General features: G+C 43.2%; 1 protein-coding gene and 1 non-coding gene across 2 annotated transcripts; one reads left to right on the top strand and one right to left on the bottom strand.

Moving 5' to 3' along the window:
• Positions 1–716: 716 nt before the first annotated feature.
• On the top strand, positions 717–23,049 carry LOC149281120 (putative ATP-dependent RNA helicase DHX37). The gene is made up of 27 exons (XM_089499656.1): positions 717–886; positions 2,192–2,361; positions 3,303–3,415; positions 4,280–4,610; positions 5,612–5,760; positions 5,858–5,950; positions 6,062–6,158; positions 7,101–7,214; positions 8,019–8,120; positions 9,142–9,256; positions 9,337–9,432; positions 10,496–10,566; positions 11,001–11,151; positions 11,695–11,771; positions 11,970–12,202; positions 12,878–12,989; positions 13,707–13,813; positions 14,098–14,286; positions 14,394–14,518; positions 14,615–14,731; positions 15,289–15,461; positions 15,797–15,911; positions 17,162–17,299; positions 18,778–18,872; positions 19,187–19,260; positions 20,045–20,142; positions 20,503–23,049. The coding sequence occupies exons 1-27, from the start codon at positions 790–792 to the stop codon at positions 20,580–20,582; spliced, it is 3,432 nt and encodes a 1,143-aa protein (XP_089355782.1). The 5' UTR covers positions 717–789; the 3' UTR covers positions 20,583–23,049.
• A 1,467-nt stretch (positions 23,050–24,516) lies between these two features.
• TRNAA-UGC (transfer RNA alanine (anticodon UGC)) lies at positions 24,517–24,588 on the bottom strand. The gene has a single exon. It is a non-coding gene; the product is annotated as a tRNA-Ala (tRNA).
• Between the last annotated feature and the right edge of the window lie 2,805 nt (positions 24,589–27,393).

The following is a 27,393-nucleotide window of genomic DNA, read 5'->3' on the forward strand; positions in this document are numbered from 1 at the left end:
TTGTGGCACCAAAGCACTCTGCCATAGAAGGTTAAATTTCCCTCAAGATGACAAATCCCAGAAGTGCATCGCATTGAGAGACATTTGAAGTGGCGTCAAACCATTATTTCTGTAGTGCGGATGCAGCCTGCGTGAAACACACCTCTAGTCATCGCCAAAAGCTGGGCCTCCAGCAGGGGGCAGTCTGCTTTGTTTGGAAGACAAGAGTGAACCCAACTAAAATTCCCAGGATTCCCAAGCACTGAGCCAGGGCAGTTAAAGTGCTCCCAAACTGGATTATTTGGGCAGTGTGTTGGGGACCTTCGACAGGTTCAAAATGGAGGACATTTTGGCCTCCCTCCTGGACAGAAAACTGGTCCCCCTGAATCAGTGGTCTCTAAAGGGTGCCCTTTCAGAGGTCCTTTGGGACTCCAGCTCCCAGAAGCCTCAGCCATGTTGGCCAATGGCGAGGGACTCTGGGAGCTGAAGTCCAACATTCCCTTAAAGAGCACAGTCTGGGGGCCACTGAGTCTGTAGGTGCCCTTTCATGGCTTTTGGACTTCAGTTCCCAGAAGCCTCAGCCATGTTGGCCAATGTCGAGGGACTCTGGGAGCTGAAGTCCAACATTCAGCGACCACCCCCTGAATGGATACCACTGGTTGAATTTTCCCTCATGACGTCAGTCCTGACCCAGCCACGCCCCCTAACTTCCGCCTCGGCGGGCACGAGTTCCGGCGGCAGTGCTCAGGAGGCTTTCCTTGCGGCGGGGCTTTCACGTGGGACGCTGAGCTGGGCTTTAAAGGGGGCCCAATGGGGAAAGCGGGGAAGCGACGGAACTGGAAGGCTCGGGTGCTGAGGGGGGAGCCTGCCCCTGCCCCGGAACCCCCCGTGCGAGTGGAACTGGCCGGTGAGTGGCCCAGGAATGGGAGAGGCCATGCTTTCCTCCGACGGGGGATTCCTGTGCTCTTGAAGGGGATTTTGGACTTCAGCTCCCAGAATCCCAGGCTGTTGGCGTACATGGCCGAGGCTTCTGGGAGCTGAAGTCCAAAAGTCCTTATAGAGCACCTTTTGACTAAGTGGCCTCAGACTGTTCCCTTTAAGGGGATTTTGGACTTAAACTCCCAGAATCCCCCACTATTGCCCAACGTGGCTGAGGCTTCTGGGAGTTGAAGTAAACATCTCTGATCGGACACCCTTCGGGGATCACTGGTGTAGAATCAGTGGCCATCTGTCGGGGATGCTTTGATTGAGAGTTCCTGCATGGCAGGCTGGGGTTGGACTGGTTGGCCCTTGGGGTCTCTTCCAGCTCTAAAAAATGAAATGCATAGATCTAGTCTGGGGGGCCCTGGCTTGACAAGACTACCTGCAAAAGGGATCCAGAAGTCCTAGTAGACCCCAAGTGGAGCATGAGTCAAGCCTGTGGCGCAGCAGCGCAAAGGGCCAATGCAATTCTAGGTTGTGTCAACAGAAGTATGCATCTGAGGAAGTAGGATGAAGTCTGCAAAAGCTCCTGCTGCCCATTTCTTTCTTCCAGTGAGTCCCAAAGGGGCTACAAGGACTTGCTACATCATCATCATCATCATCATCATCATTATTATATCCGAATGCATCTGAGGAAGGAGACTGAAGTCTGTGAAAGCTCCTGCTGCCTATTTTTTTCTTTCATTGACTCTCAAGGGGGCTACTACAGGGGTGCCCAGACAGTGCTCTTCAAGGGAATTTTGAACTTCAGCTCCCAGAATGCCTCACTATTGGCCAACATGGATCAGGCTTCTGGGAGTTGGAAGTCCAAAATCTCTGAAAGGGCACCCTTTGGGGACCACTGGTCAGTGGACCATAAGTTATCTTTAGCCAAACGGTTATAATTCACCCCAGGCAATGGAAAAAAAATCATAACATCAGAAGAGTTGGAAGAGACCCCAAGATTTTGGAGCAGTGCCTGAGAGGCTATATTAATTTCCAACCAAATAACTGGGTGGATCTCCTAGAATCATGTTTTGTCCGCTCACAAGGATAGAATCACGAATAAGCCAAACGGTTCAAGTGACATGATACTGTGCTTAAAGCTGAAACCCTGTGTAACGTTAACCTGGCAGTATCACTGAGCTCACTATGTCTTACATTGGAATAACTGTGTAAAGAACTGAGCTGAAAAACTGTTTAGGGTTGCAGGGGCCGACATGAAATTTGTCTCCCTTTGTTTCCTCCCCAGATGAAGCCATCTTGAAAGGGGTGGATGGAAGCAATGCGCTGGTTCTTCCGTCGCGAAAAACCAAAGAGAAAAAAGAAATTTGTGACAAACGCCCAGAAAAGAAGCCCCTGAGCAAGAAGCAGAAGAAGATCCTGCAGAAGGTTTTGGAGCAGAAAGCAAAGAAAGAAAAGGTGTGTTTCAGAGCCTGGAGATTAAATAGCATAGTGTGTATCTCAGGTTAGTGATTCTCACAAGTGGAAGAAGAAAATAATAATAATAATAATAATAATAATAATAATACTTTATTTTTACCCCACCTCTCCGTTGTCACCTTGATCACTTAAAATAATGTTGTATTTTCTAGTCAGACTTTAGGTATGTGGTTATATACACATATTGTTACTTGCAGCTTTTGGGGAAGGGGTTATTTTTGTTCACTTTATTCAGTAGCTTCTGTGTTGTCTTAAGCCATGGTGTGGTCAGAGAGCTGATTCACATGTTGCTTGGTCATGCGATGCTTGCTGTCCTGTGGCCAAACGTGTGAACACTGTTGGTTGAAAAGCGTTGGGTCTTGAGTTGACTTGGGGGTCTCAGAAAACTGTGACCCTTGTATTATACCAAGGCAACTGGTCCAAATATACAAGCCACCCCTTGATGCTGCTACATGCAGTGATGCATATATCATGTGCACATGAGGCTCGATGTCATTGATAGCGATCACAAAATCACATGGTGATATGTAGATCATGACTGCATCTCTTTCACCATGCATATTCTTCTCTGGAAAGCCATTTCATGGTTACAGTTTTCCAACATTGTTATGCTATGGCTGTGTTCAGATATAATACCAAGTCAACCTCATCCTGTATCGAGGTGGAGGATCTTAGTTCTCCAGGTGTTTTGGAGTTCAGCTTCCAGAAGCCCCAGCCAGCATAGCATGGCTAATGGTAGGACCTTCTGGGAATTGTAGTTCAGACATCTGGAGGGCCAGAGGTTCTGCATCCTTTCCCTTTGGATATGTTGTATAGACATGTTGAAATCAAACTCTGTTGTCAGAAATTAGCACAGTCCTGAAGTATTAACTGATAGAGGCTCATCTCATGTGCCTTCCTTATTGTTTTATTTGTGCTAGCGAGCTGAGTTGCTGAGAAAGCTGAGTGAAGTCCAGGCTTCTGAGGCTGAAATGAAATTGCTGTACACCACTTCCCAAATCGGGACAGGAAAGCGGATGTACCAGGCTAAATGGTAAGAGAACGGCATCAACCTCACTTACTGTAAGCTTGTTCATATATATGTTTTCTAAGGGCCCAAACAGACAGGCCAAAATAAAGCTGCTTTGGGTCACTTTGGAGGTATGCTGTTTAAATGAATCATGCATCCTAAGAGGCCAGAAGCCACACCAAAACCACCTTCCAGTCCTAATGAAATCCTCCATTAATGCTCCCCCAACATACTTCAGGGTTATAGGTTTGTATATAATGGTTTTTTACAATCTCTCTACACATTTCTCAATGTCTTAACTAATTAATGCTTGTTCTTAAGTCTTGTCTGTGAAACACAACACTGAAGTTTTCCCCCATCTTTCATGCCAAAATATTATATCTTTCCATTCTTCCTCATCTCGCTTCAGAGTTTTATCTCTTATCAAACTCTACCATATCATAAAATTTAATTAACTGATCAACTGATGCTATCCCTTCTCCTTTCCAGTGTCCGGCATAAATTATTCTAGCTGTTGTGATCATATATAATAGAATTCGCTAGTATTTCTTTACAGTATTTCCCTCTGCCTTATGTAACATACTTAATATGTTCATCTCGGGTGTTATTGCGAAGTCTGTATTCAGTATCGTAGTTATTAATGTATGGATTTTGGCCCAAAAGGTTGGGGCAAAGCCACCACATACAAAAAAAAACCCCTCATAAAACAGTTTCATATGTTCATCAAGCATCTATTCTTTCAGGCAATTTGGGACTTGTGTCCAGTGTGCAATCCAAGCTACTCTTGCGAGCCTTTATCTTCGTAGCTGGTATACCTGAGTATCTGAGAATACTGAGCATGTCTGAGATGACTTTATCTCACGTGTAAATGTTGTGTTGGTGTTTCAGTGCCTTCCAAGAAGCAAGTGTCTCCTGTCCAGAAAAAATAAGAAGTGTTGGGGGTGCAAATAGGAAAAGATTCAGACTTGAACTTGAGCCAGAGGAGGAAGAACATGGGAATTCTGAAGAGGAAGATGAGGAGGAGGAGGAGGAGGAGGAGGAGGAGGAGGAACAGATTGAAAAGTCAACCCCAGAAGTCTCTAATGACAATGTACCACTCAGTCCTCCAATGAACATCATTACGTCTCCACCCACCATCCCAAAGCAGCATAGATCACCTTCGAAACCCTCTGCAGAACCTGCAGTTTTTATCCCAGTGGACAGATCTCCTGAGATTCAGGTTGGTTCAGATTGCCAAAAGTACAGCCCTGCTCTGTTCATAGTTCTGTTTCATCAGAAGCAAGAGAAGGAGATCCTTTCTGTAAGATGTGCAGTGCTCTTCTGCAGAAATATCTGTCATAATAACAAATGCCATAGAATGGTTTACCGTTGTCGTTGTTGACAATAAACTGTTTGTCTGAGAAGATTTGCTGGAAAAGGTTTGCAGCAATCTGATAATGCTGGATTGAACTATTTTTGTTCAGGCTGTGGAAGGAGCTGTAGCTCCTGACCATGGAACTGAACAAAGATGCAAGCTGTGACTAAACCACTTGTAGTGATGAAGGAGTGCAAAGAGGGTGGATTTCACCACATTTCTCCTACAGTCCTTAGCTCTCCCACCATAGTTGTGGAGGGAAGTGGCAGGATAGTTTATTTGACTTAAAACTACAATTCTTAAACAGCAGTGCTAGTGAAGATGCCTGAACAGCACAGGACTTATTTCTGGGTGAGCAGGCATAGGTTTGTGCTACATCTTTACGGTTGTTGTTGTTGTCAGTGTGTGCCTTCAAGTTGTTTCCGACTTATGGTGACTAAAATGCAAACCTGTCATGGGGTTTTCTTGGCAGGATTTGTTCAAAAGAGATTTGCCTTTTTCTTCTTCTGAGACTGAGAAAGTGTTACTTGCCCCAGGTCATCTGTTGAGTTTCCATGGGTGATCAAAGATTCAAACCTTGGTCTCCAGAGTCGTAGTTCAACACCTAAACCACTACATCTCACTGGTATAGCACTGGTAAACATGCATCTGAGGAAGTAGGCTCAAGTCTAGGAAAGCTCATGCTACCAACCTCTTTCTTTCTTTCACTTACAGTAGTGTGAATGGTGCTACAATGTCCCTTTCTATACTGTATAGCTTCTTTACTACACCAGTGAAAATATGTCTTGATTCCTTTTCTTTTCTTCACCTTGGTGACAGTTTAACACAGTCCTAGCTATATAAAAGATGTCTTTTTCTTTGAAAAGGAAGCCAGGTTGAAGCTCCCAATCCTTGCAGAAGAACAAGTCATTATGGAAGCCATTAAGGAGAACTCGGTTGTCATCATATGTGGAGAAACCGGCAGTGGAAAAACAACACAAGTGCCTCAGTTTCTCTATGAGGCAGGATATTCTAGGTATATCTGTGCAGTCATGCCCTTCTTTTATTTCAGTAATCTTTCCCTGCATTTCCTCGGTTCTGTTATGAGAATCTTGTTCTCACTTTGCTTATAGCTTTGATGGCATAATTGGAATCACAGAACCCCGGCGTGTGGCGGCAGTGTCAATGTCACAACGTGTTGCAGCAGAAATGAACTTGTCACATCGGTGAGTAACTGCACAGAAAGCACACTTAAATTGTGAAGTGTTGGATGCTAGAGCACTCTTTTTGTTTGCAATTCAGATAATTTGGATATTCCTTTCATCATCTCTGTTCAGGGTGGTCTCATACCAAATCCGCTATGAAGGAAATGTGACAGATGATACCAAAATCAAATTCATGACAGATGGTGTGCTGTTAAAAGAAATCCAGAAGGTACGGTGTTTTCTTTCTCTGTTAGTAGTGGAATGGAAATGGTTCAGTTTCGGGACAAGCATGGAACCACATCATAGTATGATGTCAATCTTTAGTGTGACCAAGAAAAAGAACACTGATAACTGCAGAGCTACTTCTTTCCCAATGCTTTCTCTTTGTAACTTTGTCACTAACTGTTTTACAGTCTTCAGCTGCACATCTTAACTGTTGAGCATCTGTCCTCTTATAAGAAACATTTTTTAACCCAGAGCACCACAGCTCATGTGTTCCATTTATGACCTAGTGGCATTTTTAGGGAAGCTCTGAAGAAACAAAGAGATCTAGCATATCATCATCTTCATCTTGTTTCATCATCAACTTAATTCATATTTAGGCCCTCATGTAATTTTGCTTACCAAAAATCTCAGTTTATGAGTTTGGGTGTCCTGCCCAGGAACAATTGCATTCAGATATCCAAGTTTCAGTTGCAAAACCAGTAAAGCTTTATTCAGAAACTGTAGACGTTTACCGCAGATGTGTTTGGTCAGGACTAAAGAGCCAGTGATAGAAAAGCCTGGTTACAAGTGTACATAATTCAAATTTTAGATGGAGTACATTCTTATTCAGCAGAAAATCAAAAGCTCTCCTTTCCCCTGTTCCCATGGGTGCCCCTCCATCCACTCTGAAGAGAGTGATCTTGGATACCCCGGTATAACCTCAGTTCCCTTTCCACTTGCTGGCTAACCACAAAGGAATGTGGTCAACAGTCTTAACAATTAAAACACGATTACATGTCCCCTCATTGAGCAACAATACTCTATAATACTTTGTGAGCAACAAGTCCAACAAATCCAACTCTTAACCCTGGCAGGCAAGCTGAAGATTTCAGTTCCCAACATAGGTTGAGTTTTGACAGGCAAGTGTAGAATCCTTCAGTTTCTTCCTTTTCTTCCATTTCTTTAGGATTTTTTGCTGTCTAAATACAGAGTCGTCATTCTTGATGAAGTCCACGAAAGAAGCGTGTACACAGATATTTTGATTGGCCTTTTATCTCGCATTGTGCCCCTTCGGGCGAAGGTAAGAAAATTTGGGAAGAATGGTTATGCATAGGCAGTGTTTTTTATTAAAGTGTTTATTAATAATTATTTACTATGCTAGATTTGGGGTACTTTTGAGTTGACCAAAATGTGTGGGTTTTTAAAAAATACAGGCTAGCTTATTTAATTATTCCATTAAGTAATATAGTCTCTTAGAGACTACATTATTTAACGGAATAATTAAATTTTAGAGACTACATTATTTAACGGAATAATTAAATAAACTAGTCTGTGTTTTTTTAAAAATTTAGACATTTTGGTGAACTAAAAAGTATCCCAAATTAATTGATCAGTTGTAAAGATGTAAAAATGTAAAGTGTAAGGTTTTTTTCCCCCATCAGTGCTTTCAGGTGAGAGAAAAAAAGGAAATGTAGCACTCAGAATATTAGATCTTTAAGATAATGGCCACATTTGCATAAAATGTTAAAATGAGCCACTCGTTCCTGCTTTCTTTCTCCTTCTGGTAACCATTTACCAGTGCAATAAATACATAAATAAAAATGCTGCATCCAGACCCTAGTTTGTGTCTCCTCTAACAAGCCTGAAAATAGAAGCCAATCTCAAACTCTGGTTTGCTAAAGGAAGTGGAAGCTAGGATTCCAATTTTACCATAACGATATGTTTTTTCTTAATACCCTGGCACTTTAGTCCATCTCACTTGCAGGAAAACTCCTGATTCCTTTCTTAATGCAACATTTTAAAAAAACCTTGCAACTGCCTACCCTTAATCCCTAGCAAGCCAAATTCTAAACTGATTTGTGATTTTATGCTTGGACATTCACAGAAAGGACATCCATTGAAGCTGATCCTCATGTCTGCTACACTGCGTGTGGAAGATTTCACTGCCAACAGCAGACTGTTCTCTGTGCCTCCTCCTGTTATACAGGTAATAGCAAGAGAGGCAAAATATGAGTAGTGGTTAGGGTTCTACGTTTACACTGAGGAGGCCTGCATTCAAATGCCTGATCCATCATGATGTTTATGCACTGAGTTTGGAACAGTCATGCTCACTGATCCTACAAGGCAGAGCTGTGAGACTGGACCGCAACTCTCTTGATTCCTCTGACTCTGTTGGTTAGGGTTGCCTGCCCACCCTTACAGTAAGAGCCAAATTTAGCTGTAGAGATATTCCAGAAAGGAGGGAAAAGGAAGTTTCTGAAATGCCAGCTCATTTTAACGCGACATTCCTGCTGCCAATAAAAAGGGGAGAGACATTTCAGTCTTTTAGTGTGGATAATAACCTATACAGGAGCCAGGAAATCATGAAACTGGTTACATGAAGGGAGTGTGATTGTCTAGAGAAACCTAGAAACCAGATTAAAATGTCTTCTTTCTTCCCCTCCCCTCAAATGCTGGGGGATTAGAGCTGGGAAATTTGGAGCAGGAGAATACACTTTCCCCTGCCTTTTGGGCTTTACACATCTCTAGCTGGGGCTAAACGCAGAGTCCTTTCCCTTGAAAGCTAGCATCCAATCCCAAAAGTGTGAGCAAGGAAGGGACAAGTCTCAGTTCCTAAGTGGTGACAAGAATGCCCTCTGCACGTTCTTTAGGGCATGCTTGTTCTTGTTACCATGTTTGGTACTCTGTGGCTACTCTGAGGTGACAAAGATGGGTTTTACACATAGTCCTGATCTGCGTCCTGATCTCAGAGTGAATGATCAGAGTTAGAGTGATCAGAATCAGCCATCTTGACAGTTCTGCTATACCCTGGAGTAGTGCTTTCAGGACAAGGTTTTCATTCCCATGTGTATGTAGGTTCACCATGTGACCAAATCCTATTTTAGTACAGCGAGTGTGAAAGTCTGGTGGTTTTTCTGCACCTCACCCTGTGATCTTTGGCTATAGGGCAGAACATAGAATTTAATCACTAACGTTGCTTCCTCTTGCTCTGTGGTATTTTCCATTAGGTGGATGCAAGGCAATTTCCTGTGACAGTTCATTTCAACAAGAGGACTCCACTGGATGATTACAATGGAGAGTGTTTCAGAAAAGTTTGTAAAATCCACCGCATGTTGCCTCCAGGTAATGTGGTGCTTCTTGTGATTCTGTCTCCCTTAACCATACCTGTGGTCTGATATTTAAGGCATGTTCTCATCTTTCAGGGGGCATCCTGGTATTCCTCACTGGTCAGGCCGAAGTGCATTCGCTGTGTAGGAACCTGAGAAGATCGTTTCCTTTCCGAAGAAATGCACCCCAGGGTAATTTGAGTTCTTTCAGGAGCTGTGTTGGTATTCCTGTATTAAAACATTTACATGTTTGACTGGTAAGAAGCACTTCCTGCTCTTAAGACATGGTTTCCAAACATAGATCCCCAAATATGGTTAGATTTCAACTCCAAGTAGCTCCAGTCAAGCATGGCTAGTGGTCAGAGATTTGGGGAACAACATCATCTAGAAAGCCACAAATTGGGAACCAGTGCTCTTAAGTTATAGCCTTACAAAGCTTCCACAGAAGGGCATCATTAAAAGAATCTAAACCTTTGCCAATAGATATTTTCTAAATTTCAGAAGGGATGTTCTTCTCTAGCAGCCATTACTTTTCATTGTCTGGTGACAGGTATAGCAGTGATCCTTCATGGATGGATGCATTCCCCCAACCACTCTGCATCTTTAGTGTGATGGATTTTGTGGATTTGGCTTTTACCCAGACAAAATGAAATAAGGAAGCTTTTATATTCTAGGATTCTGGCAGACAACTTCTAAAGGTTCAAGGGCTATGCACATCTCTCAGCTTCAGCAGGCCATATGCTACCCCAAGTATTTTAGTAATGCTTCCAAAGGGTCCTTACACCTTCAAGAGAGCATGGGAATTTTGTTAACCTCACCTAGCCTCTTTTACATCTGGTTTTATTTTCTCAAAACCAAAGAAATTGAAAGGCACTTCCACTTCCGGGGAGGGGGGGGGATACACTCTTGGTCTAAAATTGGTCAGGGAAAGGAAAATGTGGCAAAATTACTATCCCCCACACCCTCTAGGGATACAAGGATCTTTCTTAAGTTTAGAAAGAGGAAAAAATATGGCAGGTTTCGGGAATCATAGGGGTTCCCTATTGGGTAAGGCACACATGTCCCACAGCTGCACTTTGCAAACACCTTTTCTCCAAGGTTAAGAGGAATTAATGATTTTTCTAAATGGATGGAACCAATGTGGACCCTGACCTTAGCCCAAGGGATATCTCTCAACTTACAAAAATCACCCCTCTGTGTATTTTATTAGTATTTGAGGCACTTAGTGACAAAGATGGTGCTTTGTTCATTCCAGGTGATGAAGACAAGGAAGATTCTGTTGAAGCAATCCAAAGATTTAAGAAATCTAGAAGGAAGAAAATGATGGTAAATGCATCTTCTCTCTCTCTCTCTCTCTCTATATATATATACACACACACACACACACACACACACACACACACACACACACACACACAAAACTGTCATCTTGTGCTGTTTTTCTAAATGTTGGCTAGAATTCACAGGCTGCATTTGACATGCATGTTGACATGTCTTGCATAGTTTTTTTTCTGCAATAGTTCCAAATCATCTTTTAGAGTAGCCTTGCAAGTAAATGTTATGAGAATTACTAGTCCACAAAAAAACAGCTTCTGTTAAAACTGTCTGGTTGGCTGCAGGTACTTGTTAGTTATCATAGGCGACCAGGCACATGACTTGGGGGAAAATGTTCCATAAGAAAAATATGGTCTTTCTTTCAGCCAAATGTGCTGTGAATTTCAAATTTATGTCGTTGCAATATCTATTTTTCTTCTTCTTAGGTGCTGCCCAAAATTGATCTGGATAACTACTCTGTTATGCCAGTTGATGAAGGAGACGAGGACAGAGATGCAGCAGCTGATGATGATGAAGAGGCTGACATTGCAGGCTCTGATCTTGATCTGGATTTGGGTGACAGTTGCTTGGAAGAAGGTTTGCCTCTTAGGGAACCATGTTCATTTCCAGAAGAGCTTGTAAAACTAACAAGCAGTCTTGTGGCACATTAAAGGCAGACAATCAGTAGAAGTGATTTGCAGTCCAAGAAAGCTTATGCCAGATAAATCTTCTTAGTCTTCAACACAGGTCCCAAGGGTCTTTGCTGCCTTTGCTGCAGCAAGATAAGACAGCTCCCCCCTCAAAAAACATGGCAATAGAAGAGTCTCTGTGTAATTCTCTTCACTATGCTGTTTTGTCATTGATGTGGCTTGGTTTATCTTGACCTATTTTTTGCATCACCTCTTAAAAGCAAATATATTCATCTGTAGAAACAAAATGTGACACCTCCTCATATATGCTTCTGTAGCCCAAACCACTGCAGTCTGCTCTACTACAGCCTTTCATTGTTTGCTGTTTATCAATCTGGCAGCTTTATCAGCTAGAGATGTCTGATGGCCAAGTCAAAAGAATGATCAATTTGTCTGCAATCTGTTATTTCTTGAACTTATCATTGTGTTCTCTTTTTACTTTGCGACACAGAAGAGAAACAGAATTCCTCCCTGCCACTCTATGTTCTTCCCCTCTACTCCTTGCTGGCACCTGAAAAACAAGCCAAGGTAAAGATTCATATCTCTGAAAAGATTAAGTATGAGAGCAATGGCTGTATGAGCGCAATGAATGAATGGCGAGAATCCAAGTAAGAACAGCTTTACCTTTGCACCATTCTATTAGAATTACTCTGCAGAATCAGTTGGCACGACAATATTCAGTACAATTTGGTCTCTCCACTAACCAAAAAATATGTGCTGTCCCAGGTTTTCAGGCCACCCCCTCCCGGGACAAGACTGTGTGTTGTTGCCACCAATGTGGCCGAGACATCTCTGACCATCCCTGGCATCAAGTATGTGGTTGACTGTGGGAAGGTCAAGAAACGTTTCTATGACAAAGTCACCGGAGTCTCCTCTTTCAAAGTCACCTGGATATCTCAGGCCTCTGCCAACCAGCGTGCTGGCCGATCTGGACGTACAGAACCTGGCCACTGTTACAGGTCAGCTGCTACTCTCTCCCCCCCTCCCTGATGGGTGAATGAAGATCCCACAGTTGTTTTAAAAAAAGCAATTCTGGGAAAGCCATTGAGAAACAGTGGGGTTTAGTGGTTAGAGTGTTGGGCTTCCACTTGGGAGATCCAGATTCTAGTCCAGCGGTTCCCAACCTGTGAGTCACAACCTCTTTGGAGGTCGAACAACCCTTTCACAGGGGTTGACTAAGACCATTGGAAAACACATATTTACAATGATCCTAGGAACCAAGGTTCCAAGGTTTATGGTTGGGGGTCACCACAACATGAGGAACTGCATTAAAAGGTTGTGGCATTAGGAAGGTTGAGAACCACTGTTCTAGTCCCTACTGAGCTGCATGAAATTCACTGTGTGGCCTTGGGTTAGTTACACTGTTTCAGCTTGACCAACCTCTCAGGGTGGGTTTTATGACATAAAATGGGGAAGATGAAAATCATGTAGCCTGCCTTCAATTCACTTAAGAAAATGGAGGAGATAGATGTAATACTTTCAGCCCTCCAGCCTCCATCCTGCAAACAAAGAGGTTCTAGTGCCTAGTTGCCTTACCTGTATGTTCAATAGCAAAGAGCTGCCTAGTCCTGTTGGGATATTTTAAAGCCATTCTTGGTAGTGCCATTCACACAAACACACATCCAATTTTCTAGGCTCTACTCTTCAGCTGTCTTCAGTGACTTTGAAGAGTTCACTGCTCCTGAGATCACCAAGCGTCCTGTTGAAGATTTGATTCTGCAGATGAAAGCTTTAAACATTGACAAGGTGAGAGTTCATTGAATTGTGTTCTTAGGTTCAGGCAGTCGCTCCCTTTCTTTTGTTTTTGGAATCATTTCACAGCTGGTCACTCTAGATAGAAATAAAGACCTCCCTACTTGTCTTCTGGCAGATTCTGAAAAAGTTAGTTAAGAGTGTTGACAGCATAAACAGCAGAGAGACCCGAGGCACCTCAAGAGCCATGTTGGTTTACAGCTTCCATCATCCTTAGTCTGTTAGTCTGTAGAATCAGTATGTGGAGAAATGTTGTAGCACCTTTGGGAATAACTGAAAGAATGAAGTTGACAATGTGAGCTTTCGTAGACTTCAGTCTACTTCTTCAGATGCTTTTGGGAGTAGACTGAAGTCTACAAAAGCTCATGCTGCCAACTTCATTCTTTCAGTTAGTCACAAAGGTGCTACAAGATCTATCTATGATTCTGTGAAGAGTTTTATGGAATAAAAAAGGGGTCATCCCTGCTGCCACCTGAGCCCAAATGGTACAATGGCTGCCATGCTAATGAAATTCAGTGTTGTGGGGAGGGTTCCATCTTTGCACTGAAGTTTTCTTAAGGGTGATTGTGTCTGGAGGATAAGATTGAACATTGCTGTCTGGGCTTGGTAAACTCAGCTTTATGTTGCTGAGGTCGATTCATTTTCTCTGGTCTACTGTTCATGGATGTTATCTCTTCACATTGGATGAAATTGCCCCCTTTGTATTCCTAGGTGATCAATTTCCCCTTTCCAACTCCTCCGCCGACTGATGCACTTGTAGCTGCTGAGGAGTTGCTGATAGCCCTTGGGGCCTTACAAGAACCCCCCAAATCTGGAAGGTAGAGTGCACACGTTTCTGCTTGCTATAAGCAAAACAAACCTTTGCTGATATTTAGGCCTCTCTTTGTCCGTACTTTCCTCCCCATATTTGGTGGAGGGAGATGTTTCAGTGCTAAACCTGAGTTGTTAAAAGATTTGTACTAATACGGCCCACATTTTTTTGTGTGCGCTGATCACTTGATTTCCCGTGTTTGAATCATTTTACTAAGCGCACATATCCATAGGCTGAATAGAAAGATGCTAGAGGAACACTTATTTGTTGATGCTTATTTCCTCCTCCCAGAATGAAGAAGCTGCAGGAGGCAAAGCTAAGCTGTCCCATTAGTTCCCTTGGGGCGACGATGGCAGCATTCCCCGTCTCTCCTCGCTATGCAAAGATGCTGGCCCTGAGCAAACAGCATGGCTGCCTGCCCTATGTCATCACCTTAGTGTCAGCCTTGACAGTTCGGGAGTTCTTCGAAGAATTCAACAGGTGCAGAAAAACAGATAGCTTGGGGAGGGTGTCGTAGCAGATTTTTTCCAACGCACTGAGGATTTATCTGTACTCCAGCTCTTCACTTATTTCTTTCTTTCCTGCAGGCCTGCTGTTAGTGAAGAAGAACAAGACAAGCTTAAGGGGAAAAGAGCACGAATAGTACAGATGCAACGGATCTGGGCTGGACAAGGGCCCTTCCAGAAGCTAGGAGATCTCATGGTGATGCTAGGTGTGCCTCTCTTTGTTTTGTTAGCTTATTATTTTATTTTATTTTTAGGTCTCTGCTGGGCTACTTACATCCATTGGTTCTGCCTTCTTATTCCAGGTGCTGTGGGTGCTTGCGAATATGCCGGATGCACGCCTCAGTTCTGTGAGGCAAATGGCTTGCGCTACAAAGCCATGATGGAAATCAGGCGTTTGCGTGGGCAGCTGACAACAGCAGGTAAAGAACCTCAGAAAGCCCAATCTTTTCTGCCTTTGCAGCTTTGTGTTAGGAGAAGGCCAAAAATTGAATCTTTCCTATTAATTGCTGATCAGTCAAGTAACAGCCCATTGGTTTGAGCATTGGATATGGAGACCAGGGTTCAGATTCCCCACTTGACCATGTAAACCCACTGGGTGACTTGACAGTCTCTCAGCCTCGGAGGAAGGCAAAGGCAAACCCCCTCTGAACAAATCTTGCAAAAGAAAATCCCATGATAGGTTTGCCTTTCCATAAGTTGGAAGGCATACAACATCAACGAAACCTAAAAAGATGCATTGACTTAACCACTAGAGCAAAGGGTGAGGAGATGCTTTGCAGGTTGGATGAGGGTTGCTCATGGACTGGAGGGTTCCCACTCTTGGACTAGAGTGACCTTTACCAGCCGGGGGCTCCCATCTTCCCACCAGTGACTGCAGGCTGGCACTGTTTAGAGTTCATTTAGGGGATCTTGGTTGGTTTCCTCTGGCTTTCTTCAGTTTTCTGCAGTTTTTCTGACATTTTGTTATCCTCTCAAGTGAATTCCATCTGCTCCGACGCTGGCCTCTTTGTTGATCCCAAAATGAAGCCCCCAACAGAGACCCAGGTGACCTTCTTGAGGCAGATAGTCTTGGCTGGACTGGGAGACCACGTTGCCAGAAGGATCCAAGCAGAGGAACTTCTGGATGAGAAGTGGAAGAACAGTTACAAGGTACCCTCCCTGGTGTTCTGGCTACGTTGATTTCCATCTCTTCCCCTTTAGTCATACAATGTTTCCTGGTAAGGTAGGTGAGGGTGCTGCTGGTTGTTGTTGTTGTTGTTGTTGTTGTTACTATTATTGTTGTTATGTGGTTGAGATATAACAAATAACTTTCACTAGAGCGTCCTTCCAAAATGTTCACATACTGTATAAAAATGAATATGACATTTCAATTCCCTGTATTGACTGAGTCCTGTTGATTGCCCTGGTGCTACCCAGGTGTCTTGCCAAGGTGGTGCACCCATAACACTCACTGAATTTGCTTCTTTCCTTCCTTGCTCTGCTAGACCCCTCTTCTGGACGATCCAGTCTTCATCCACCCTAGTTCTGTTCTCTTCAAAGAGCTCCCCGAGTTTGTGGTTTATCAGGAAATCGTTGAAACCACCAAAATGTACATGAAAGGTAAAATCCCTGCCTTCCTTCCCACCCTTGCCCCTTTTGCTTCCTTTCAAACAGCAGTAAGCAAAGTGCTGTTTCAGGGCTGCAAGTGGCTGCTGCTAGGTTATTTTTGTAGACATTATCTCCTTCAGAGTCCTCTGGTAACCCTTTGTTCTGCAAAGCCTCCAGGAACAACATGTCACCCCTTTAATAGGTTGCACACACACACCCCAACATGGTTTAAATGTAAAAAAAATTCTGTTGAGAACCAGAAGTGGACTGCTGGCCACATCCAATTTTGTTTTGGTTTTTGTTGGGCATTTTTAGAGGGTCCTGGGGACCGAGTTTTGTAAAATTTTATTGCTGTAAATTTAATAAATTAGTAATTACTATTGAAGTACTAAACTGAAATACTGAACGGCTAAAGTAGTAAGGTGCTAAACTGCTTAAGTACTCAGAGGTGCTTCTTGACTTATAGAGACCCATGAATTGCATAGGGTTTTTCTTAAGTAAGGAATAATCAGAGGTGCTTTTGCTAAGTGATTCCCAAACTTTGCTCTTCCAGGTGTTTTGGACTTCAGCTCCCAGAAGTCCCAGGCATCTTGGCCAACAGTTAGGAATTCTGGGAGGTGAAGTCCAAAACATCTGAGGGACCAAAGTTTGGGAATCATTGTGCTAAGACCTTTCCTCTGAACTATAGCCTACAGTACCTGCTATTCATTGGCAGTTTCTCACTCCAATACTAACCAGGGTTGATCCTGCTTAACTTCCAAGTTCAGATGGGGTCTGGTGCCGTGAGGTTATTTATACTCTAATCATTAAATTGGTAATTATTAATTAGTAGTTTACTATCAAATCCCAAAGTAAAGGCAGGTGAAATAACGTATGGGTGATGTATAATTGGATTGGATGAAACTCTCAAAACCAAATAATTTTTTTTAAGCCAAAGAACAGAGAATATCTTTGTGTGTGCTTCTTCGGGAACGGACAGTAGTTGGCCCTCCAGATGATGCTGGACTGCAGACCTCATCAGCTCTAGCCAGCAGTCAGTAATGAAGCAGGATGGAAATTGCAGTCCAGCTCCCTTTGGGCAGCTACAGTTCTCCCTCTATACAGATACAAACACCTTTTCCGGTCAGTCCTATTACTGTGCTGGCAAGGTCTATTTTGTGCGATTCAAATATCATCTTGCATGTTTCCAGACAAACACAACCGAATAACAGATTTCAGCTTTATCCTAACTTTGTTTTGAAATTTGTCTCCATTCATTGAAGGTGTTTCGGTGATTGAACCAGAATGGATCCCACTGCTTTTGCGTCCATACTGCCATTTTGAAAAGCCAGTGGAGAACCCGCCCCCTTCTTACTGTCCTGAAACGGGCCGAGTACACTGCCACAGATCAAGCGTCTTTTGTAAGTTGCTCAAAGTAGTTCTACTTTCTTGGGAAAATAGATGAAATTACCATTTCACTCAGTGCCAAATTCTTCAGACATCTCTCTGTTAGCATAGCATTAGGTTTTTGTTTGTTTTTTTAATAAAATGTCAGAAACAGAATGTTATATTTTTTTGCTCTGCCATTTGGGCCACACTAGGTTCACCCAAATACAACAGAGTTTACAGGACATACGCAAGATCAAGGGTACAAGCTGGAGCTTGCCACATCCCCTTCTTCTCTGTTGTCCATTCTGTCTTCTCTTCTTTGTCGGGGGAGATAAGTGCATAGGAAGCTGCATTATAATAACTGGTCCATCTACCCCAGTACTGTTGACATTTGCAACAACTCTCTACAGCTTCAGACCTCCTGCATACAAAGTATGACATTCTGTTCCTGTGGATCTAGAGTATCTTGATTTCAGTACAGTCTTTGACAAGGTCCCCCATGATATTCTTGCATAAAACCTAGTGAAATGTAGGCTAGGCAATGGGACTGTCAGGTGGATTTGTAATGGGTTGACTAGCCAAACCCAAAGGGTGCTCAACAATGGCTCCTTTTCATCCTGGAGAGAAGTGACCAGCGGGGTCCCACAGGGTTCTGCCTTGGGCCCAGTGCTATTCAACATCTTTATCAACGCCTTGGATAAAGGAATAGAGGGCATGCTTATCAAATTTGCAGATGACTCCAAATTAGGAAGAGTACAGTAGCTAATAGCCCAGAGGACAGAATCAAATTTCAAAATGGCCTTCATAGATTAGAAAGCTGGACCAAAACTAGCAAAATTAATTTCAACAGTGAGCAATATAAGGTACTATACTTAGGCAGAAAAAAAATGAAATGCATAGATATAGGATGGGGGACACCTGGTTTGACAACAGTATTTCTGAAAGGGATCTAGGAGTTCTAGCGGACCACAAGCTGAGCATGAGTCAAGAGTGTGATGCAGCAGCAATTATAGAAGGATTTTAACAAGCTGGAGCATTTTCAGAGGAAGGCAACCAAAGTTGTGAAAGGTCTGGAAACCATGACCTGTGAGGAGCAGCTTTGGAAGCTGGGTATGTTTAGCCTGGGGAGGAGAAAGTGAAGAGGTGACATGACAGCCATGTTTAAATATTTGAAGGGATGTCATGTTCAACCTGGAGCAACCTTGTTTTCTGCTGCTCCAAAGGATGAGACACAAGGCAATGGGTTTAAATCAGAATCAGAGCATTGGGAGAAGTGTAGTGGAGTTTCCTTCTTTGGAGGTTTTTAAACTGAGGCTGGACAGCCATCCATTGGAAGTGCTTTGATTGTGTTTTCCTGCATGGCAGAATGGGGTTGGATGGCCTTTGTGGTCTCTTCCAGTTCTATGATTCTGCTGAGATGTGACCAGTAAAATAAAGTAGATGCTGAGTGTCAAACTAGCTCATAAGAAAGTCTTCACAGGCCCATCCTTCCTGTAACCTTTCTCCATAGATCGAGTTGGCTGGCAGCTCCCTGCTGTGGAGGTGGATTATCCAGAAGGCCTTGAGCGCTACAAATATTTTGCCAAGTTTTTCCTGGAAGGGAAAGTATGCAGGTTTCTCTTTGCTTCCTTTTGTCCCTACACACTTGCTTGAGGGAGGGAGGAGGGCTGGTTGCCTTTTATTAATTTCTTGTGTCGTGACTTGTCATCCAGCTTGGGAATTTTCTCAGTGGGCAGTGTGTGAAGTTCATGAAATGAAATAAATTAAAATGAAAGCAAATTAAAATTAATTAAAGGCGCAGTATTGCATTGACTACAGGTTACATGAGTCATCATCTTAAGATTTTTTAATCAGGTGGAAACCCTTAAAAAAAACCTTCACATTATTAACCCATGCATATTCGTCTTTTTGTCTCTTAGGTGTTTAAAACGTTGGCCACCTATAGCCGCTGCTTGCTGTCCAGTCCCGCCACAATGCTGAAAACATGGTCCAAGTAAGTTGTTGGCAGTTGTGCACATAGGACCTGAACAGAGAGGCCAAAATAAAGCTGCTTCTGGTCACTTTGGAGGTATGCTGTTTAAATGATGCATTCGTCCTAAGAGGCCAGAAGGTGCACCAAAGCCACACTCCAGTCCTAAGGACTGGAGCGCAGCTTTGGCGCAGCTACTGACCTCTTCAGATGATGTGTCATTTAAACAGCATACCTCCAAAGTGACCCAAAGCAGCTTTATTTTGGCTTGTCTGTTTGGGCCCATAGTTACTGAGTGAGGGCTAATAAGGTATTCTTATAAGCTGGTGAGCTAGACACCTGTGCCATTAGGGAGACTTTGCAATAGCATGGAAAATACATACTATGTCTGTGGTTAGGTATTTAGTAACATGTCCCCATACATGTCCTTCTTTTTGACTGTTTACCTGTCTGGGAACTTGAGGTGTAGCTCAGTAGTTGCTGTTCTAACACCACAGTTAGAACTAACACCACAGTTAGACACCACAACCATGATCTCGGTGTCATTGCTTATGCAGCCAAAACAGTGCCATCCATGCATTCAAGGGGAGATATTAGTAGGCTTGGGTGTTACGGGAGCCCAAGGTTAGCAGAGGTGCAACAGATGGGAGGGGAACAGAAAACCAGATGGGAAGGGCAATGTAATGGAGTTTTCTTGAAAAGCTTATGGGTGGCTGGAACCCTAGCACTACGCTGCACCATTTGTGTAAGCCCTGCTTGCCACCTTTGATCCCTGCATTTAACTGACACCTATTGTGGATTTCTGCAGGCTCCAACCAAGAACAGAAACCCTTCTCCAAGCTCTTGTTTCTGAAAGTGCTGATAATCGGGACACTTTACTCACTGCCTGGAAGAAGAACCCAAAATGTAAGCTATCCAGACATGCAGGGAACACACTCAGCCATACTCCCTGTTCCAGTACTACTGGCTTTGGGGAAAAGTGGGCTTCAACCCAAAGGCAAAAGCTGCCAGTTAAAATATATTGTACTGGGCTAAACAGACCTGAGGAACTCCCATTACATATGGGGCCACATGGGATGTGTAATGCATTTTTGTCATCACCATCATAATCTCCCATTTTGCTTATTGTCAAACAGTCAGAATGTAAATGTTTTCAATTCACATCCCTGAGTGTGATTTTTACACCCAAGATGTCTTAAAAACTTACCAGAATATTCCATCAAATTATATTTCTCACCCACTCCAATTGATTCTCTTCTGTTGCAGATCTGTTGACAGAATATTGCCAGTGGATCCCAGAAGCAACACACAAAGATGTATCTAAAATCTGGCCCCCTGTACAGTAATGCTGTGTCTTTTCAAGCAAAGGTGTGCTCCAGTTCGGCTCACCCACCCCCTTCTGCATAACCCCATCCAGGAACCAGTGCTGGCTGTGAAAACGCAGAAGGGAAAAGCCATGCCTGTCTTTGGAAGGGAGTAGAGGGCATGAGAAAAAAAGGAAAGAAAAGCAAAAGAGGAAGAGTAAAGGGAAAGGAAGGGGGTGTTCACTTGCTCCCAAGGAGCAGCTTTATGTGGTCTTGTGCAAACTTGTTATGCTTCCATTTAAGGCAGGCACCAAGTCCGCGCACAGAAAGGGAGATGCATCCACAAGTATTTTCCCTCCATTAGATAGAATGGGGAAGCCCTCTCTTGCATTGTATGTGGGCAGTGCATCATGTAAAATCAAAATAAATCACTAAGTGATGATACAGCATGTGCTATTTTAATACATTGGCCTTTACAGGGTAGGCTGGACTCACAAGATGGTTGGACTCCTGACCAAACACAAATTATAACACATTTGTTCTCTCTGGTTTGCTTGGGTTTCTTTTTTGAAGAGCTAAGCAGCCAAATCCAGCAAGGTGGTCAGGATAAAGAGATTCCTATATCTGTAATACTGGTCGAAGAAGAGGCGTTTGGGAAGGCACAGTTTTTCTGGCCTCTACATGATAAACAGTATCTCCGAAGATGCCCTTAGCTCTTAAAATTTCTAAGAGCTGCTCCATACCTTTTCCATCTAGTCACCCTAAAGTATCCTTCCTCGACCAGGTGCCCTCCACATGTTTTGGACCTCGACTGCCATAAATCTCAGTGGTCAGGAATTCTGACAGTTACAGTGCAAATTATTTGGAAGGCACCAGGTTGCACAAAGCTGCCTTAAAGAGAATGTGGGAAAACAGGTAAAACTGGAAGGTGTTCCGTATTACAGTTTGGGATTTGAGGTTTATCTGAAGAGCCCAAAGCTCTGCTAGTTTAACAAACTTGCCATTTGGTGGGGTCTGTCTATATTCATGTTCAGGGCTTCACTAGTTGGAGGGGAGGTGGTCTTGGCATTCCTGATCTAGAACATCTGTGGAATGATGAGTGCATGGACACCAACACTCTCCCAATGTTCTGCTTCAAAGTTCTTCAACAGTTATATTCAGACATCCTGCTAGATTAGTGTCGTCCAAGCTCTATACCCTCTAGAATCTGTTCAGTTATACTAAGCATTATTGTTAACTGCCTTTGAGTTGACCCCAACTCATGTCAACTCTGTGGATGAAACATCTCCAAGACTCCCTATCCTCCACTGTTCTGCTTCAGTCCTGCAGATTCAGGCCCATGACATCCCTGTCTGAGTCTATCCATCTGGTGTGCAGTCTTCCTTTATTTCTCCTACCTTTCCTAGCATCATTGTCTTTTCAAATGATTCATTCCTCCTCATGGTGTGGCCAAAGAATGATAGCCTTCGTTTAGTCGTCTTGGCTTCCAGGGAGAATTCAGGCTTGATCTGTTCTAGGACCCATTTGTTTGCCTTTGTGGCTGTCCATGGTATCCTCAGCGCTCTTCTCCGGCACCACATCTTAAATGTACTTATTTTCTTGTTACTTGCTTTCTTCACTGTCCAACTCTCACTTCCATACATGGTGACGGGGAATGCAATGTCTTGGACGATTCTGACTTTGATGCTCAGTTGTATATCTTTGCACATCTTTACACTTGTCTAGTTCTTTCATAGCTGCCCTTCCTTTTTTCATATTCTAAGCATAGTTAAGCTTAAACACAGCTTGTCCAAGTCCAGACTTGTGGTTAATCAAGGATGGAGGCTTGCACATTGTGAGACAGAAATACAGAGGCTCAAGTCCCATTATAATTTATGAAAGCATATTTTGGTGCGTTGTCCCCATGTATGTATATGTATATGTGTGTGTGTGTATATACATATGTAGACACCAGTCCTTGATACTTTCTGTATATATTTTTACATCTGTGTTGAAGTCATATATCAACCTGTTTCATATCACTTAACCGATGTATATATTTCAAAATATTTTAAATTTGTGGAGTTGAAATGTTGAATGAGATTCACAAGTGCCTATGTCAAACTTGCTTTGTGGCGACCTCCAGCAGTGTGGACATTTCAGGGATGGACTTTCATATTGATCCAGGAGTGAGAGAAAATAATAAAGTTCCGCATGAACAACATCAGTCCTGTGGGGTGTTTTCCTTGTCTAATTTTCTTGCCAATGTAAAGCAGCCACTGGAGCTGGTGTTGCCATCCTGGGTTGCATAGAACAAATGCATATCTGTTGTAGAAACTCCACGTTGAGAAGACTATTGTTGCTTTGTAGAGAGCAACTGCAAAGCTAACATGTTTCGAATAGAATATTGCTAATCAAATATGTCTTATCTGTGCTGAAATTACAACCACGGTGAACTGTTTTCTGTGCACCTTATTTTGCAAACCAAAGCCTCTGTATTAAATTTGTAAATCGATCACTTGTATTTAAACAATGCCATTCTCTGAAATAAAAGAACATTGTTATTTTTCTACTCGGCTGTTTTTCTATCTGTGTCTCCCAGAGTTTGCAAGTTAAAGCTATTTTCATCACTTCAGCGCTTGCCTAGGTTTTTAAGAGATTATTAAAATCAAAAAGCAGGTATACTATATATGCATCTTTTGCGTGTGGTACACACAGGCACAATAATCCCAGCATTTCTCTTTAGAAGATGCTTTTGATTTAAATTTGTATGTGTTGTGTGCCTTCAAGTTGCTTCCAGCGTCTGGTGACCCTAAGACGTCACAGGGTTTTCTTGGCAAGTTTCTTCAGTGGGGGTTTGCCATTGCCACCTTCTAAGGCTGAGAGAGTGTGATTTGGCCAAGGTCACCCAGTGGGACTCCATGGCTAAGAGGGGATTCGAACCTTGGTCTCCAGAGTCCTAATCCAACACTCAAACCACTATATCACCCTGAGTCTTTTAAATACCTGTCCCCAGTACTCTTGGGGTTAGGGAGCAGACAGCAATAAATACAGAGGTTGTGCTTTGAGGTGATACAAGTGTTTGTGAATGTTCTCACATTGGACCATTGATGGTTTTCACCATTGTTTGATATTTCCAAAACTGCATTTTGTAAGGGTTAAGCCCAAATGAAGACTTAATTGATTTGGGGGACAGGGTGATAAAAGGAGCCAGAAAAGTAATTGAAAGAAATCTGTCTATCTGTAAATGAGTGAGCATGTATTTGAAATGACTTTAATTCTCTATTTAGTCACAAGTGTAGACGTATTAGAATCATGAAAATTGCCTATGTGTTGATTTTCCTCTAACTTACAGCCTACCACACCTGGTATTCTTTTGTGGTCTCCCTTCCAGCTATTTACCAGGGCTGCCCCTGCTTAGCTTCCAAGATCAGATAGGATCCTGTGCCTTTAGGGCAGTGATCCCCAAACTTTAGTCTTCCAGATGTTCTGGACTTTGACTCCCAGAAGTTCCCGCTAGCTTGGCCCACAAGTCAGGAATTCTTGGAGCTGAAGTCCAAAAAACTTAAGAGGACAACAACATTTGGGAATCAGTGCTTTAGGGTACAGTGGACCCTTGTTATACGCTGGGGTCCCCCGTGTATAACAAAATCTGTGTATGCTCAAGTCCCATTAAATATAATGACATGGCAAAATGGTGTCCCTTATTAAAAAAGGAAAATCAAGGTTTGATATTTGAAATTTATACCTTTTTTTAACATTTTCAAACCGTGGATGCTTGAATCCGTGTATAAAAAATCCGTGTATAGATGGGCTAACTGTATTTCAATTTTGCTGGGATGAGCCACGAGGAATCTGGTTAAAGTTTTGTGTTTGCAGTGCTAAGCAAGACGCTGTCTACAAAAAGCTTGTGTTAGATTTTGGCTGCAAGAGACATACCATTTAAACACACACACGCACACTGCTCTTGTAAAGCTTCAGGAAAAAATGTAGAAACTGGAGATGCCGGGGATTGAACCCGGGGCCTCATACATGCAAAGCATGCGCTCTACCACTGAGCTACATCCCCGGATGGAAAGCAGGTGTTGGAAGTCTATAAAGTCACCAGGATGTTGTGCTAGAACCTTCCTCTCCCAGGTTTTTCTTCTCATTGTTCAGTTGACATCGAAACCCAAATGTTTTTTTTAGCTTCTGCAGCACAAAGGAGATTTGTTCAGAGCAGCGCTCGAGCGGGTTCCCTGCAATGCGCCGGGGTTTAACATGTAGCCTGATGAATTATGGTTAACTTGACATCTTGTGCCCTACTATACGCCATCTCGCAAATAAGAAAGGTGTAAGATGTGGGGAAGGAGATGATGTTGGCCAGGGTGTGCGCATTTAAACTATGTCACAAAAACTGTGAGCACTTGTAAACATCACGAATCTCGCTCACTCCTTTTTGCTGCCCTTGAGCCACTACCCAGCACCTGCTTACATTGATGGGAATCTTTCGTTCAAGGAGGTTGCCGGTAAATACTGTATTTCGTCATCCTTCTCCACGCCTTCCACGTTGGGTTGTCTCCTAAAGCATCTCCTTGTGCATTCATTGACCATGGAACCCTTGGGTCTCTTGGGCTTAACAAGAGATTCGGGGACATATTCCAAATGTGGGGCTGCCTTTGAAAAGTGCTCAGAAACTTCAGCTGGTCCAAAGAGCTGCAGCCAGGCTGTTAACTGGAGCTGGCTACAGGGAGCATACAACTCCCTTCTTGCAACAGCTCCACCGGCTGCCAGTCCATTTCTGGGCACAATGCAAAGTGCTGGTTTTGACCTATAAAGCCCTATGCAGCTCGGGTCCAGGCTATTTGAAGGACCGTATCTCCTTGTACATGCCCCTGAGAATATTGAAGCCATGGAGAGAGGCCCTTCTCTCTGTCCTCTCATGCGCATTCAGTGGGAACAAGAGAAAGGGCCTTCTCGGTGGATGCTCCCAAGCTCTGGAACTCCCTCCCTAGAGAGGCCAGGAGGGCTCCATCCCTGCTCTCCTTCAGGCGGCAGGGAAAGACATTTCCCTGCATTGTTTTGTGTTTTAAAGAGTTTTAAACTTTAAATTTTAATAATGTCATGGTTGGAATTGTTGGAATTGTTTTTTAACCTTGCATTTTGCCTGTTTTATAGTGTTTGAACTTGGACTGTTTTAGATTTGTAAGCCGCCTTGAGTCCTTGTACTGGGAGGACTAAAATGGTGGTCGCAAAAGGAGGACAGGCAGGGCAGTGGAGTGAATGGCTCATCCTCCACATGGAACACATTTGGTCTTTATTGTATCATGAGCATATGCCCTGACATCGCTGTCCATTATTTGCTCGGCCTTTTCTGCCTGGCCAGTCTGAAGCTTTTGTTGGTGTAAGCCAGACCTGCACAACTTGGTAGTAGGTAGGGGCCAAAATTAAAATACGCTAAACTTCTTTGGGCCACAGATAGGTTAGTAGCAGCTTAGGCCCTGTACAGACCGACGCAAAGCGCCAACCTGTGAACAGGGCAAGGGCTGAATGTCCGCAGGCTCGAAGCCCTACCACCGCCGGCAAGGCATCGTTGTGACGTGTACATGGCACGCACCATGATGACGCACCTCTGGCACAGCACCCAAACAGTGGAGCCAAGTGAATCCATTTGAGAATGTCAAGGCCAAGATAAAGAAGGCATTCCTCTGGAACATCAGAGGCTGGTCTTTGCTGAGAAGCAGCTGGAAGGTGGCTGCCCTCTGCAGTATCCAGAAGGAGTGCACCTCATTTTGCATTTGACAGTATTTAAAGTTGCCACTTGCCTACAAGTGCCTGAATAAAACCCACCGCAATTTGTTTCAACAAAGCTGTTCCATTCGCAAATAGTGTTACCTTTTTTAAAAAACCATATACCAAACACTTTTTCACAGGAACTACTGGCTTTCATTCAGGATGATATGTAGACTCGCTTTAACATGAACCTTTTGCTAAACAGCTTTAGCCAGACGCTAAGGAAGTATTGGGTCGTAACTCCCATATCACAAAAGATATATAAATATTAGAAAGTATTAAGTCCGATGTCTGTCAAAAGTTACTTGATAGTATTCGCGGGTTAATTTCAACCCAACTGAGAAAACATGGTAGTATCAAACTGGTTTTGTGCTCTATTTAGGTATCAGCGATACTGGGACAGACAGTGGTTCTAATCATTTCCAAATATGATCTGGTAATAGGATTAAATGTGACGGGTAAAAACGGGAAAGCAGTCAGACTTGAGCTTAAGCCATAAGTCTAAGTGACAGTGCTGGGTCTGAGGTAGTGAGATGCAAAGTTGGAGATAAGCACTGGAGTGTATCTCACAGGCATCTTTCGGAGCCGATCTTTAGATCTATGCTGACTCAGTGAAGCAGTGGGACTATAATACTAATCCCAATAGCTTAAAAGGTTCAGGTCAGGATGTCTGCAGTTGTCTTTAGGTACTAAACTTTAAGCTCTAACTTTCAGTGGAGTGCTTTGTCCTGCAGAACTGGGAAGCCCAATGCCTTTCAGGTATTACACTCCCAACTCCCTCTGACTTCAAGTATGGTTGGGGATGATGGGAATGACAGTAAACTGGTATTGCTTTTTTACTGAGAAGTAGACAGTGTACGATCTTTACCTGTATATACTCATGTATAAGGCTAGAAATTTTAGACCAAAAATTGACTCCAAAAACCTGGATCGACTTATACCATGGAACCCTTGTGCTTAGCAAGAGATCTCTTGGACTTGTAAGTCCTGTACTTTAACTCTTATTAATGGTTCTTCTAGACCTAGAGCAAGACACATCTGAGCTAGAAAGACCGTTGGATGGTATTTGAAGCTCCAAAAGATGGGATCCCTGTATACAAGT

The sequence above is a fragment of the Sceloporus occidentalis genome, unplaced genomic scaffold, assembly GCF_023333645.1.
Source record: "Sceloporus occidentalis isolate IW3139 unplaced genomic scaffold, rSceOcc1.0.p SCAF_138, whole genome shotgun sequence".
Taxonomy (NCBI): Eukaryota; Metazoa; Chordata; class Lepidosauria; order Squamata; family Phrynosomatidae; genus Sceloporus; species Sceloporus occidentalis.

What these genes read in the sequence shown, in the direction of transcription:
- LOC149281120 (XM_089499656.1), top strand. Translation starts at nt 790, where the DNA reads ATGGGGAAAGCGGGGAAGCGACGGAACTGGAAGGCTCGGGTGCTGAGG. An exon ending in AGTTTTTCCTGGAAGGGAAA is followed by an intron (nt 18,873 to 19,186) that starts GTATGCAGGTTT and finishes TTTGTCTCTTAG; the next exon opens with GTGTTTAAAACGTTGGCCAC. An exon ending in CTGGAAGAAGAACCCAAAAT is followed by an intron (nt 20,143 to 20,502) that starts GTAAGCTATCCA and finishes CTTCTGTTGCAG; the next exon opens with ATCTGTTGACAGAATATTGC.